Here is a 15790-nt window from a genome sequence, read left to right on the forward strand (position 1 = left end):
CCATAAGAGTAAAAGTGAACGATTTCTCTCATTTTATTTCTGAGTAGTTTCTCTTAGCAACAACTGAGCCATCTATGGAATGGTCCTCCCTCTTAACAGGATATACAATCAGCGGCTGTTCTGAGAGAGGAAAAGCTTTCTACCTCTGAGTGCGACCACCAGCCTTTCCAAGTCTGATCTTCCAAATCGTTTTCGTCTCCTTGCTTCTCCAGTTCATCCTGTCAGATGAATATTCTGTCATTACTGCTTGCATTTTTTAACTCTTGTGCACAGAAATCTTCCAATGGCTCCACTTTTCCTCCTCTGTACAGTGGAAACCACCTGAATGGCCTGCAGCCAGTAGAATCATCCTCCTTGACTTCATTCATTCCTTCTAGGCACGAGTGGTGCTAATGAACATCATTGAGACGCTGCATGCCTTTCGTGAAACGGGCAGTCTTCTGACTGATACAGACCCCAAAAACCAATTTCATAAAGTGTTTTATGACTGTAATTGTGATAACTGTTATAAAAGTAAATGATGAAGGCATTATGAAAGCATACAGCTTGAGTGTATTAGGGAAATTAGGAAAGGCTGCCCTGGGGTAGTGATGCTAATGGGAGCTAGCCAGGTTTGGGGCTCATGGGGGTTTGGGATTTACGCAGGGAAAGGAAAAGGTAATATTCCAGGCTAAGGAAGAGAAGGCCCCGAGGCACGTGGAACTGCAGTGCAGTGAATGAACAGAGTCATGTGGACCAAGGATTAACCCAGGAGCCAGATTGCTCAGGACCTACAAATCCATTATAAGGATCTGGACTTTAAATTAAAGGTGGTGGGAAGTCCATCCTGCATGTACTTACTGTTCTTCAAAATGCATCTTAGTTTACTGTGAAGGCCATTAGACACAATAGGTATGGCTATTAAATGAGCTCATGTAATCACAACGATACATTGTGATACACAACCATAATAAAGCATGACATCTAACCCAAGAAAGGAACCCCCAAAAAAGCCTCTGCTAGTGAGAGGATCCCAGGGACTTCAGCAATTAAACAACGTAGTAGGTCTACTTCTTTCAAAACAAAGGTGTCCACATGGGTTGTTTGCCATTCATGTGGTTTACTAACAATGCAGATTGCCGAGGAAACCAAGCCCAGCCTGGACACCTCACCCTCCTTAGCTCCTCTGCCTCCTGTTCCCTTTTCCTGCACCTTGACCTCTTATTCTCTCCTATCTGCTGTCCTGGTCTGATGCACCCCTTCCCTCTACTGTAAGGAGTCTACTGTGTCTGTAAGAGGAGAGCATTTGACGATAAGAAATGCCAGTCTAATAGGAATGCCTCTTTCCCTCACCCCGTATATCTAGAATCTCATGCAGAGTTCACAGTCCTTGGTGAACTCACAGGTCCTGGTCCTGAGAGCCCAGAGCCGTGAACACCACGTTAATGGAGGATTAGCACTGAATGTTACGCTAGAGAAAGTTTCCAAAAGCATATTGCAAATGACTCTTGACAACTTCGGCGGAGAAAAAAACCGCATAATTAGCTTGAACTTTTTAAACTAAAAAACACCTGACTCTGACTCTGTGTGATTAGGATATAAGCAGGCTCTATATTAAAAATAAGTACACCGGTCATACTGTTAAGGGACATATTTAAAAACTAAAAATGACCATCATTTTTTTTTTCTTTTTGCTTGGAGGTGAGAGGTTTAGTCTGTTTCTCTATTTTGACTATCACAACTAGTCTTCCCCCTAACACCTCCATGAAACATTGGCATAATGCTAGAGTTTGGATGAACAAAGGCACTCCAAACTTTAAAAAACTGTCATTTCAAGGTCTCATTAGCTTGGCTGCTTTGCAGACTATTAATGGACCTTGGAGAACAATAACTCAAGTTTAAAACATTTTCAGGCATATGGGTCCACAGGGCAATGACTTGCTCTCTTGAAAAGACTCCTGCAGGCCCTTATGATTATAACAATCACTCGTGAACTCCAAGGTTCTCATTCTTTAGCCCCCCACACCCATGCCTAACACCCCATACTCATTTCTTGATAAAAGTTCTCCAGAGCGTTTGACACGAGAGGCACTGGCACCAAGAAATAGATCTGTAAATCAGGAAAGAGGAAAAGTGTCATTGACTCAGGAAGGCAGTATTATACAATGTTATATACTGAAAAGCATCTCGAACCAGGACCCAAGAATTTAAAATTTTTGATTTTGCTACTTCATTGTGCAGCCCTAAACCTATCACTTGATTTCTGAGTGTCTTTGTTCTCACCAAGTGACACCAGGGAGTTCGAAAACAGTATTACAGACATATTACAAATGGGGAGATAATGATGAGGAGCTTCTTGGTCTGACTCCTTTATTGATAAACCTTTTTTTATTGCCTCTGAAATGTTATGCCGGCTCTGTATTTTATTTGAAATGCCTTGACTTGATGTAACTGTGTAAGAGACAAGACTGATTCATGTTCAAGCCTGATAATACGACAGCTCACGGCTGGAAAGGAGCCTCTCTGATGGATGTCTCCACTATGCGAGCTCAAAGGATACTCTTGGTCACGTACAGCAAACCGCCGAAGTCCCAGAATCCCTTTCGACAGTTTTTTGGAGCTTTTAGAGAACAGTTTTTCAGTAGTTATTTCTCTCAGTACCTAATCATTTCCAGGTAGTAGTTTAGACTCATTAAGTCTTTGAAGTCACTAACGTGCTATTAAATGCATCACTGCTCCGGTGCATTAAATGACAGTGAAATGGTGGGCGCTTAGTCTGTGTGGCCAGCAGCGGCAGGAAATGGCTTGAGTGTCCCTCCGCAAAAGCCTGTATTTAAAAAGGAACTGCTCGTTCAGTCTGGGTGCTGAGCCTTAATACCCTTTGTTATGTTCTCACGAGGTCCAGGGACACTTGTTTCCATAAATGCAGACACTGAAGCGTGAATCTGGAACACTTGCTTTCAGTATTCACAGATTTCCAGAGCAGACACAGAGTGATGCATGAAAAGGATGACTTTTACAATCTCAAAAGCATGTCCGCATTGGCTAAAAATGTTGTGTTCAGGTGCTACAGCTCTTACTTTGCATCCCTGTGAGTTTCTAGAGGCGTGTCTGTGGAAGTGGGGTAGTTTGAAGTGTGGGGACCACTGAATCAGAGAAACACGTTGTGTGTGCATGTGTATGTTTTATTTGTTCTATTTACCAGTTAACTTGGGAGATTATGATTCAATAATTAGCTTTGTTTTCTGGTTCTCTAGGCAGATCCGTTTTCTACATAATCGTATTGTATATCACTTTGTCCTTTATATTATGGTAAAAGTAACATAACATAATAAAAGGATGTGGTCTTTTAATTGAGTTAATGTAATTGATCATGGGAAAGGCTTTTGGAGATCATAAAGTTCCCTGCAGCAGGCACCTCATTTCCAGACCCTTTGGTTAGCTAGCAACTTCTGTTTCAGAATATTGTATCTATTAGAAACAGTGTATTCTTCCATCCAGATGATTTTTGGTATGTGGTAGATTGGGGTTCCAAATGATTCATCTATTGTGATAGTCAGATATGTGATCTCATATCTGAATAATCTGAAAATATTCTTTGCTAGATTTACCTCTATTAAATTTGGCCGTATTAATTAATCAGTCAGAGCTAATTAAATGTGTTGATATAGATGGGATCAGAGTGTAGCCTAATTAATTCTAATCATTAAGCCGCTGAGATTGAAAGGGCTTGTGTCAGTGATAACTTTGTGTCCAAAGATTCCACCACCTGCCCTCTGGGGTGGAATATTCCTAGAGCGTAGTTGATATATTGACTCCTATAGAACCATCTAGATTTGTTCAAAAATTACTGAGGGACACAGTGCTCAAAGTCAAGTTTATGTTTCATGCTGGTGTTTAACAGATGCCAACTAAATGTTGGTCAAATGTATATGGCAGTTGGATGAAGAAGCTAAAACACCTGGGATGAAAGTCCGGTAGACTGACCTAGGTGTACATTTTAGCTCTTAAGAAATCTTGCAGCCTCACTTTTCTCATCTGTAAAATAGAAATGATAACACCTCCAGATCTGAGGATTAGATACGCTCATGGACATTAGGAAGTGACACAGGAGGTCTCCATAAGTGAATGAATGGTATTTGGGAGCTTGCAGAGCCTAAGGAGGCATAGCTTGGTCGCACAGCATAATTGGTTACGTAGAGAGCCTCTGGAGAGACTTGTAAAGTGCCAGTCCTGGTTCTGTGGCTACCAGCAATGTGATTTGGAGGGAGTTCCTTAATCTTTCAAGCTGTATGAGTGTCCTATTGCTGCTGTAACAAATTATCACACATTTAGGGGTTTAAAACAACACCAATGTATTACCTTTCAGTTCTGGAGGCCCAGAAGTCCAACATGGGTCTGACTGTGCTAAAATCGGGGTATTGGCAAGGTTGCTTTCATTCTGTAAGTTCTAGAGGAGAGTTCATTTTCTTTCCTTTTCCAGCTTCCAGGGGCCACCTACATTCCTTGGCTTGTGGGTCCTACCTCTATTCTCAACGTATCTCTTTCCTTCAGAAGGACTCATAATTACATTGGACCCACCCACCTAAGCCAGGATACTCTCCCCATCTCAAAATGCTTAATGTAATCACATCTGCAAAAGTCCTTTTTGCCGTGTCAGGAAACACAATCACAAATCCTGGAGATTCGGATGTGTGCATTCTTGGGAGGCCATTATTCTGTCTACCTCTTTAGCCTTGGTTTTCTCCTCCACAAAACAGGGTAGTATAATATAAGCTATCTCAGAATTAGGGTAAGAAATACATAGGATAATGCGTGTGAAATGCTTATAATTCAGAGCCTACCACACATCGTAAGCATTTAATACATGTTAACTATTATTGTTATCATTCTCAGTGAATGAATCTCCTAGTCCCTTCCTGCTACATAACCCAGGCATTCATGCCTCTACCTCAACAGAATGATCCAGAGGGCCTGCATGATTCAGGACTGAAAAAGAAGGCGCCTTCCCACCAGCTATTCCTCCCCACTAAAATTCTTGGCAGCCACCAACTTAGAGCCATGGTTCTCTCAAAAAACAGAGATTTCTTCCAGTCATTCCTTAATTTCAGACAAGTTCTCTTCAAAGGAAGGGACGTAACTAAGAGGCTCATAATTCATAGAAACAGACCCAGAGGCAAGAAATAAGGGCTGCCTCTGTTTCTTCTCTTTCCATTCTGTACTCCTGTCATGCCAGTCAGCCTTCGTCTCAGGGAAAGGACCTTGGTGTGCAGAATGCCATTGTTTACTGCCGGGGATCTTGCAGCCATAACTTCTGGCAGCTCATCCAGTCGGCCTGTTTCTTTTCTTTGTGGCCTATTTAATTTTGGCATGTGCATATATTAACCCCATATACTTGGCTGTGATTTTACTGGATAGCAATCATCAGAGTCCCTACAATGTCAGTGCCATTTTCTGGGCTGTTTTATATTGTATCAGCCTGAGATATTCTCCACTGAGAGAATTTGAGGAGACAAAGGAAAGAATATCATGATACGAATTTATTTAATATTTAACTATGGGTTGGCCTCCATCCTCCTTTTTACGGACACTAATTTTACTAGGCTGAAAATTTGTTAAATGTAAGATTTGACCTTTAAAAATTATTTGTTCTGGCACAGATAAATTTTGAGCGACGTACAGAAGAATTAGTAAGGAGGAAGGGGGTTTAAAAATAATTTAGCAGACACTCTCATCTTTTCACATCCTTCGTGGACTGTAATCGGAACCCTGTGTTCTTTTCACACTTTGTTACTGGTTCTGAATCTGTAAAAAGATAGTAATGGCCACACTGACATCCTCCCACCTGCCTATCTTAGCCCTCTCCCTCCATTTGCCCTCCCATCATCTTTATCTCAAAAGACAATTTCCTCATGTGGCTTCTGGAGCATATCATTCAAACCTGACCTTCCCAGAAAGCACCCGAGAGTTGTTATTTCCTTTTCCCGGTCAATCAAAAGTGCTGTGTCCTCAGTGAGTTTGTTTCAGCCAGATATCAAATTAATTACACTAAGGTGAACTTCCTGATTCTCCCAGGGAAATTTGCATTTTAAGGGCATAAACTTAATTTCCCCAGCTTTATTGAGGTGTAATTGACAAATAAAACTGTAATATATGTGAAGTGTACAACATGATTTGATATACCTGTACATTTTGAAATGACTCCCACAAGCAAGTTAATTAACACACGCATCATGTCAAGTAGTTACTTTTTTTTTTTTTTTTATGAGAAAGCTTAAGATTTACCCTCTCAGCAAAGTCCAAGCCTAAAATACATCATTACTTACCACGGTCACCATGCTGCACATCAGATCCGCAGAACTTACCCGCCATATAACATTCTTTTTTCTCTTTTCCCACTATACTTGCTTGGTCTTTCTTTCTCAGCCTTCTCTACTTTGTTGGTCTGAGTCAGATCCCCTAAGATACATAGAAATGAAGGAAGTGGATAAAGGAACAGAGTTAAGGAAAGGAAAAGAAAGGGCAAGACGAGGAGGCTGGATCCAAGAAAGAGGGAATAGAGGAGAAGTAGAAGGACATGAAAGGGAATGCAGAAAACCCACGAGCTTTATGACTTGTAGGTCTGTTTCCTTCACGAAATCATGGTATTGAGCAGCCCCTTAACTCCATGCTGCCCAGCTCCCCTTGGCATCCGCTAATGTGTGTCTTCAGTGATGCTTCAGCCTAGTTCAGTGTGTGTATGTGTGGGAATGTCCCATCAACACCATCCCCAGGAAAAAAGGAGAAGTTTGCTTGAGTCTTACTTCATACAATGCCATTTTGGTCTTTCTTAAGAAGCCTGGTGGGCTCTGGAGTCAGACATACCTGGTTTGGACAATTGGACAATGACTTAGTTTCTCTGAAGTTCAGTGTCCACATCGGTAAATGGGGAATAACAATATCAATGCTGTTCTTTTAAGAACATAATGAGGAAAGACCTACATAATGCTGGGACAGGGCAAGCCTTTTTGTGAAATGGTAATGGTTTTAAGTAGTGTTGTGGCAATTATTCTTGTTACTACCATTTCTTCTCCCAGAGAAAGTTTGATTTTCTTGTCCTGTTGCAGAAAACAATTTCCTTGTCTGACTCTGTCTTTTCTACCTCTCCTCCACAGGTAGCACTCCCTAACCCTAAAAAATCTAAAAAAGGACATTTTAAAGCACACAAGCCTCCCTGGCCTATATCCCCATGCTCAATGCCATGTCCTACTCTTATTCTCACTTCGCTTCTCCCAGTTCTTCTCCTGGAAGTGAGTCCTAGAAATCCAGATAACAACTGACCCATCGTCAGTAGGTGCTTCAGTTTTCCCCCGCTAGCGCATTAGAATTGGATGAGGGGGGCCCTATCAACTTTCTACTACTCGTTTTTAATTTCTTTCGAAACAAAGATGAGTTAGAATCCTTTTAAGCACCAAGAGTCACGCCATAATGTCCTAAAGCACTTTGGGTTTGTCGGATGCGAGTTTCTGCCTGACACACGAATAGTAAGTGTGTACACCCAGGCGTGCAGGCTGCTACCACGTGAGAAGCCCATCACTGCCTTCTGCTCGATGTCTTTCCTGTTTGCCTGACCTCAAGAGGCCCCCCACGAGCCTTCTTGCCCTCTCTCTGGGCAGTTGCTTTGCAGATCGCCTACTGTGACTGGCTGCTCCCTTTCACTAACAGTTGGTACTCCCTATAAAACAAAGCTACCTTTGGTCCTCACCAACTCCTGGCCTTCTTCCTCTAAACCTGCCCACATAAGCAACTATTAATTCCTTTATTTGTATATTCGTGTATATACATAACATTTTGGTGGGGCAAGGGTCCTTTTATCAAATCATTAAAAGGATCTAAACCTTAAACTAGGGACTGGACAACATTGCACTCCTTAATCAGCTAATACATTCTGTCATTTTGGAGCCTCTTTATTGAGATGGTGAAGTTAACTCAGTCACTTGAACAAAATTTGGAATTACAATCTTAAAGTTTTTCAAAAGATTTTACTTTTATAAGTGTCTATGTATATATACACTGTAATCTCACTATAATAAGTGGGGCACAAAATGTAGTTATAAAATAGGGTTTTCCTATTACAAGATTAACGAAAAATAGTCTTCTACTTATGGGGGGAACTTTTCATTGATTTGTTTTCATATATTAGATATGTAGGAAAAAGAAATGGGCCTGTCTTCATGAACAGTGGCATCTTACACTGAATCAAGAAGTTCCAAAATGAGTAGAAGGTAGTCATTTCCTAAAACCCATCCCCCAGAAGTTAAGAATTCAGCAATCCCAGTAGGGGCACAAAGAAACCTCTCTCTCCAGGGTCAGAGACAACCATAGGTCCACCGTGACCAAGTGGCCTATACACATAACATACCTCTTGAGAAATATAGATGCACACACGCACACACACACATGCATGCACACACAATTGTCTCAAAGTCACATCATATTGAATAAAAAAGGTGGTTCTCTGAAAAATCTTAGGTCCTCATGCAGTGTTGGAAGCATCAGTATAGACAGCCCCCCTCGTATAGTCTTTTTCCCTTTGGAGAGGTCCTTTCTTTTTTAATGTTTATTTACTTTTGAGAGGGAGAGAGAATGTGCCCAAGTGGGGATGAGAGTAGGGGAGACAGAGGATCCAAAGTGGGCTCCTCACTGACATCAGAGAGCCCGACACAAGGCTCAAACTCATGAACCACAAGATCGTGACCTGAGCCTAAGTCAGCTGCTTAACTGACTGAGCCACCCAGACACCCCAGGAGAGGTCCTTTTAAATGAAGAGAGGTCCTATTAATGGAGCTCCTAGACGGGGCTCTCCAGTCCTTCAGAAGCATCCTAATAACTTTGATCCCCACATTACAGAGTTCATATTTTGATCATCATCCTTCCAAAAGGCTCCTCTTTACGCTTTCCAGGTTGCTCCCAGCTTTGCTCCGCAATCTTCAAGCCCTTGCTAATAAGAAGGGGGAGGTGCGGGTGATCGCGGCTGCTAATGAGCAGGAGTCCTAGACTCTTCCCAAGCCAAACGAAAGCAAACAAAACCAAACAAAACCAAATGTCCTTAAATGTCTGGTACACGCTTCCCCCAGAACAGCAGGTCCCTTCCTGACTTGACAGTACTGCTGAGAGTAGTTCTTTCCAGAATAAAAATGGTTTTCTCTACTTTTTAATGGCATTCTTCTATTTCTTAAAGTTTGCCTCGTTAGGTACCCATATCATTGTACGTAAATGTCCATGTATATTTACATTCCCCAAAGAATTAATTCTCTTCTCCCTGGGCTCAAAGTACAGTTTAAAGTGAGTCTTACAAACAGGAGAAACATATTACAAAGCAACGTAAGAACTCCAACCTAATGCTATGCAAATAGCATAACATTATTTTTATTTATTTATTTAACATTATTTAACATAACATTATTTTATTTATTTATTTATTTATTTATTTATTTATTTTAATTTATTTATTTATTTTGAGAGAGAGAGCATGAGCAGGGGGGAGGAGCAGAGAGAGAGAGGGAAAATCCCAAGCAGGCTCCATATGGTCAGCGCATAAGCCGGATGTGGGGCTCGATTTCACAAAACCCTGAGATCTTGACCTGAGCTGAAACCAAGAGTCGGACACTCAGCTGACTGAGCCACCCAGGCGCCCCTCAACTGGTATGCTATTTCTAGCTCAAACCTGGCTGTGTATCAGGAGCACCTATAGTGCTTTTAAAAACATAAACACTGGGCTCCAACCCCAGATTTTTGGTAGGTCTGGGTATTTGCATTTTTACAAGGTCCCCAGGCTAATGCGATGGGCAGCCACAGCTGAGAACTCTGAAAGTGGGTAATTTTGAAGAGAGATCGAATACCTGATAACGCATCCAGCTGGTGCTTATACTAAAATAGTGAGCTCATACCTATCACCCCGCAAACACAAAAACCAAGTTCCAAAAGATGGCATTCAAAGTAAAAGAAATCTGAAACCCATTATGGCCATTTTTTTTAGTAACAGCATTTCCCTACTTTCAGGGGCTCATCTTGATAAAGGACTGGGAAGTAAAAGCAAGTGCAATTATACTTTGCCTCAGGAAGGAGCTCTGAATACTTTTTTTATTATATTGCCGAAGATTAGGACGAGAATGTAAATCTGCGAAAGTCCTATCAGAGGCCTCTTTCATTAACAGAAATGGAAACAGGCATTTATATGCCACCAATAAATCAATTAGAGGAGGAAAGGAGCTTGAAATGGCCTTCACTGCAGTTATTAACTTCAGGGATTGCAGTGGGTGGTGATTGCTGAACCCAGCGCCCTCCTGCCATCCACCTGGAGCAAAGCAGAGGAAAATAAAGCAGGGAAACAGTCTCGTCATACTAAACACAAGGTCTGCACGTCTTCAGTGTTTGCTCTAGTGGAGCAGAGACAAAGCAGAGCCAGACGTTTCTAAAAACATCATCGGCCTTTGTGGATTTAAAACGTGAGAGTGTGAACCTGTGGGTGACGTGGTGCATTTATATGTGTCTGGGTTTGCATCAATCTGGATGGTGGGATTCATTTCCATCTCCATGATTATTTCCGGTATGACGATGTTTTAGAATAGCAGGATTCCGCTAGGGAGTAGCACACAAAGGCATGAATTTCTCCTGAAGTTCGAGAGAGCCGTGGACCTCTCCCCTCCATCTCCTTTTGGCCTCTTAATCCCCAAGTTCTATCAACTTATTTTCAGTTTACCAGTGTCAGGAAGTCTTAATTTGTATTGAACAGTGGCAGCTGGAGAAAGAGTGCTGGTGATTGGAATTCATACGAGGTTAGGGATTTAAAACTTAAAAGCAAGAAAAAAATGGATTAGTTTTCTTCCCCTGCCAGAAAAAAAAAATGTGTTTTGGGGAAACACTTTTTACCAGCCTGGGTCTCAAGTTCTTCAGCTGTAACTTGGGAATAATAATATATCCCCAAGCTCCGCACAAGGTTATAGGGAGAAACATTTTATAATCTTTAGAAAGTTATACAAATGTAAGACACCACCAGTTTAAGATTTTACATTTGAAACTTCTTCTGTCATGTGTAATAGTGTGTTTGGTATGGGTGATGTTGGATTAAAGAAGTGTCGTGAAGGAGGCGACCCAAGAATGTGATACTTCAATGTGAACTTATTCTCACGATGCCAAGATGTAATTCACATGTCTTCTAACACTGTGCCCTGTATTGTGATTTATGCTTTGCTTCTTGCTGGCTCCCACCTCTTCTACTGTTATTTCATCCCTCCCCCATAAAGAGGGGCAGAGAGCAGGAGCCCTCCCTGTCTGGTTTTGTAGCCCCCTTTTGATGGCAATGCTGGAAGAGGGTGAGTTGGCGAATTCCCTTTCTGTGAAGTCATTGCTGTTGCAGATTGTTTCCTCGAATGTGTGAAGTGGGGTGGGAGAGCAAAGGCTGAGCTCCTGTCCTCCACTGTTCTTCATGTGGACTGCAAATCACTAAACCCCATTGCATCTGCCCTGACGCTCAAATCAGTCCTTGAGCGTAAGACGTCACATCCTTGCTCCCGAATCACGCAAGTATCCGGTGAACTGGACTCTTCCCTTAATCATGCACTCCCATTCCTTAGCCCCCCTACCTAACTGATCTTTCCTCCGCTCAGTACGCTGGACTCATCTTGCCACAATCTAAATGTGTACACATCAGTTCCCTACTTAACCTTGGGTAGCATCCAGTCTTCTACAGGAAAGCCCTGCCCTGTCTAGACATGAAGAATAGACCTTCTAATCTGTTGCCCGTCCTGGCATCTCTACTCACACTTGCACTCACCAATACTGAATTATTCCCAGTTCTCATACACTGTACTCTTGTTAAAGCTCTGTGGTTTTTTTTTTTCCCTGATTGCCTCTAACTCTGATTACCCTTTCTCCACTTATTTCTATCTGGAAAATTCTTGATTTTCCTTTAAAACTCTGTTTCAGAGTCACCCTTGGATGCTTCCTTCAGATTTCCCAGAAATAAACTACTATATTTAGTAATACATATTTTCATTATTTTACATATTACACCAAATTACAATTATCATTTGGAATAATGTTTCTCCTTCTAAACTGTGAGCTTCTTAAAAGCGAGGATCATGTCTTATTCATCTTTGGATCTTGAGAAACGAGCAGAGTATCTGACAAATTATAGCTACCTTATAAATATTTCTTAAGTAAATGAAATGGATAGCTTCTCAGAAGTGAAAACAACACATACTCTGTATAATTCATGGGACTGAACCTTAGTAAAGGAAATGTCTTAATGGGGCTCATCACTTATTCATCACCTGTTAGTTCCTTTTGCTGTTTTGACATTTATGTAATCTGGTGAATTCTAAGGTTGCAAGCATCTTGTCTACATGAAGGAGTAACAGAAACTCACCAAATTAGGCGTGTTGGTGAGCCACACACCTTGTGACATTTGTATTGTCACAGATGGGTTCTTTTCCCCTCCATCTCCTCCATATGACTTTGGGCAGCTGTTGATACACTAAATTCATGAAAAGCCGAGCTTCCTGACAGTTGCCGAAGCAAGATAGCTTTCTGTAAAAACACCTCCTCTTGCCCCTACTGAAAGTTTTGCTTTTCTTTCTTTCTAAAGTCAAGCATTGTGTATCTCAAGGCCCACTGATCGGAGTTAAATTGGAAACTAAGGAGCACGGTGGTGGTCCTTGCCTATTTGATTCATAAGCTGACTGTCCATAAGTCCCTCTGTGGCATCCCTGTAAGCTATAAACTAGCAGGCCTCCCCTTGTTCCCGTGATGACTGTGGTCAATGGGTAGTAGGAAGCGTGTATTCTCAATTTGATCTAATGGTGCTGCTTCCCAGGAAACTTTAGGGGTCAATTGAGAGATGTGTTACTTTCTTTTTACATTTTTAATTATATTCCACACTTTCCATTATTTCACACTACTGAGTTTCTGCTTCTTGTCCTCATAGGGTAAGCATTTTACTTCCAAGTGAGAATTAATTCCTATTATGTAACTAATGATGGTTCTTTTATGAGTTAATTAATCACAGAATGATGATGAACAGACCAAAAGGTGACACCAGTGTAGTCTACATCTATTTGCAACTTCTATTTCCTCAGATAAGATTTTGCTTTAAAATGTATGGCCCTAGGTCCTAATAGATGTAAATTAATTTCTCTCATTTCAAATAATTTCTGAAACCAGTGTAATCTGAATTGAACTCTTCTGTGAGTCGCTTTTGGGAAATATAGGTGAAGGTCTGTTTCATGGAGAGCAAACTTAGCTCTTACTGTTTTTCCTCTATTTTTGTTCCATTCTTTTTTTTTTTTTTTTCAAAAATACTAACTGGACCTATCATTTACTGGTTGGATTTTGCTAAGCACTGTGAAGGATTTAGAATTTTTGAAGTTACTGCCTTCAAAGGCCTTACAGAGAGACACAAAAAGCTAATTAGGAAAGAGATGTCGCAAACAGTACCAATGGCGGGATTCAGGAAGTAAGCACTGTGAGTTTGGTGCCTAGTCTTCCTTTCCCCCATATTTTCCATCAGAACTTTCCAGCCTGCCATTCTTTGTGATTTATTTTTAAAGGTTCTTTTCATCTCATTTCAACATACAGACAGATGCAGGAACGTATCGTTGGTTCTATCCCCTGTCTCTCTATTGCTCTGGTTCTGCTTCTAAGCTCTTGAAATAAAGATTGGAAACTGTATCCAGACTATTTTGTGAGTGTAAGATTATTATCTACCCACTTCCTCTGGAGTAAAGGAGATGGGGTTATATGAATCAGGAAGGGTGTGTCTTTCCCCAGATCTCTATATATCCACCATACTTGCATATTTAAAATCATAAAAAGAAAGTACCTGACTGTGTTCAGCAGTGAATTTTTACCAAATTGAAGACACTTCATTAATAACTCCACTCTTTTCCAATTATTATTTAGGCCAGACCCAGGTTACATCATCACCCATCATGAATGGGAGCACGCTCCTCCCTTAACTCTGTAAACCAAGGCTGTTCCATGTCCTTCTTTCCCTTCCTGGCAGTAGGCAAATAACCCTTCCATCATAGAAACAGCTGGTGAGGCTGTTTGACCAGTTTGACTGACATCACTTTGGTTGTCACCACTAATATTTTCTTTTACCCTCAGGTGAGTTATTTGTGCACAGCCCCATTATCTTTTGAGCCATCTTCTACAACCTGGTTCTGTTAAATTTACCCTCCGGTAGTCAGTGGCTCTCACACTCACCTATCTATCCACTTCTATGCCTATAATTACTTCTTTGTGGTTTCATTGCTTCTATGCTTTTGTATCCCCGCCCCCCACTAGAGTATAAACACTTGAGGGGCAGGAACTCTGTCTGACTTGATCACTGTATACCCAGAACTTAATGTGATTCCTGAAGTATAGAAGGCACTCAATAAAGATTTATCAAGTGAATTTTCAGCATTGAGAAAAAAAGGGATAGCAAGCAGGCTGTGGAGGTTCAGAGGAAAGGCACCAAACCCAGCCAATCATAGAGAGTTAGGAAGAATTTCAGAGGAAGACCCACCTAAACCAAGAACTGATGGGTTATTGCAGATTAGCTAGGCACAGGGAGAGAGAAATCCAGACCAAAAAATAGCATAGACAGAGAAAGAGCAGGGTCCATTAAAGGGAGGCAAAAAGATCAGCTGTGCCTTCTGTTTACCATGCCTGAGAATCAAAACATGTTGGTATATGTGTATATGCATTGAGTGTATGAGAGAGGAAACTTTAGTTTTTAAGTTTCAGTATAATAAAAAATCAACTCCACCAACCTATAAAACCTTTACTATTTAGCCCAAAGTCCTCTAAAGTCTATTGGGCTAAACAACATTTCCATTAACTTTTCTCATTATCTTCTTTTTCCTCAAGTCAAATTTTAATTTTTAAATATTTTTTTATTGTGTGCCTTAACTGTTGGCATTTTCCTAGTACTTTTTAAATGGTTACTGCAGACAGTGCTATGGTTAAGTAGAGAGAAGTGAACCTAACCACCTCGCATGAAATTTTTACGTACAGAAAAACTGTTGCAGGTTCCAAACACTCAAATGAGAGATCAATATTTGGAAAAGGACCTCCTTGTCAACTGAGATTTGAGGTGCATGGGGACAACCTCCTGCAGAATATGGCGGAAGGCAAACTGGTCTGGAGTCCAAATGTCTACGCCATTCACTTTGAGACTCTCAATCTCATCATTTGTCGAATGGAATCCATAATATCTGTTCTATATTCTTTGTAGGGATTCCCAAAACTGAAAGAGAAACTATATGTGAAATGAGTCACGTAACAGATGGCAGATGGTTGTATTCAGTTTTGCACAAGGTCATCTGCTATTGTGGTTATTTTTATGTTAGAAAGTAAAAAATTTTATACCCCTCCAACAATTACAACAACATTGTGTATGGAAAGATATGTGTGGCAATTTAAATTAGTGAAAGTAAAGCTATACTTTTTAAATACACAGTTTTAAATAGTTGGTGTGTGTGGCATAACTACAGCAAGTGTGTTTACATAGAAATGGTTGTTTGCCTCATTAGCAGGAGGGTAATAACATTATAACCATTTTGTCTCATAGAATGATTGAAGATAGTGGGAAAAGAGGAAATACCATGGCAGAAAGAAGACAGCTGTTTGCAGAGATGAGTAAGTATGGGATTTTTAAGGAACACCACGTAGTTTCCATTGAATCCTCACAGAAAGACTGGGAATAACCATTTAATCCTTATGGCATTTGTGCTTGTCCTTAAAACCCTAAATTCTTTGTATAAAATGTACATTTAGGCACTTT

General features: G+C 40.8%; 1 protein-coding gene across 24 annotated transcripts in view; it reads left to right on the plus strand.

Moving 5' to 3' along the window:
• The window catches only part of DTNA (dystrobrevin alpha), a 354664-nt gene that overhangs the window by 212204 nt on the left and 126670 nt on the right, over positions 1–15790 (plus strand). For all 24 annotated transcript variants that reach the window (XM_042961697.1, XM_042961704.1, XM_007090764.3 and 21 more), the window contains one exon: positions 15578–15645. In XM_042961697.1, coding sequence (XP_042817631.1) covers positions 15579–15645 — 67 coding nt within the window. In that variant the 5' untranslated portion in view covers position 15578. The remainder of the gene's footprint in view (positions 1–15577; positions 15646–15790) is intronic.

The sequence above is a fragment of the Panthera tigris genome, chromosome D3 (genome assembly GCF_018350195.1).
Source record: "Panthera tigris isolate Pti1 chromosome D3, P.tigris_Pti1_mat1.1, whole genome shotgun sequence".
NCBI classification, from domain to species: Eukaryota; Metazoa; Chordata; class Mammalia; order Carnivora; family Felidae; genus Panthera; species Panthera tigris.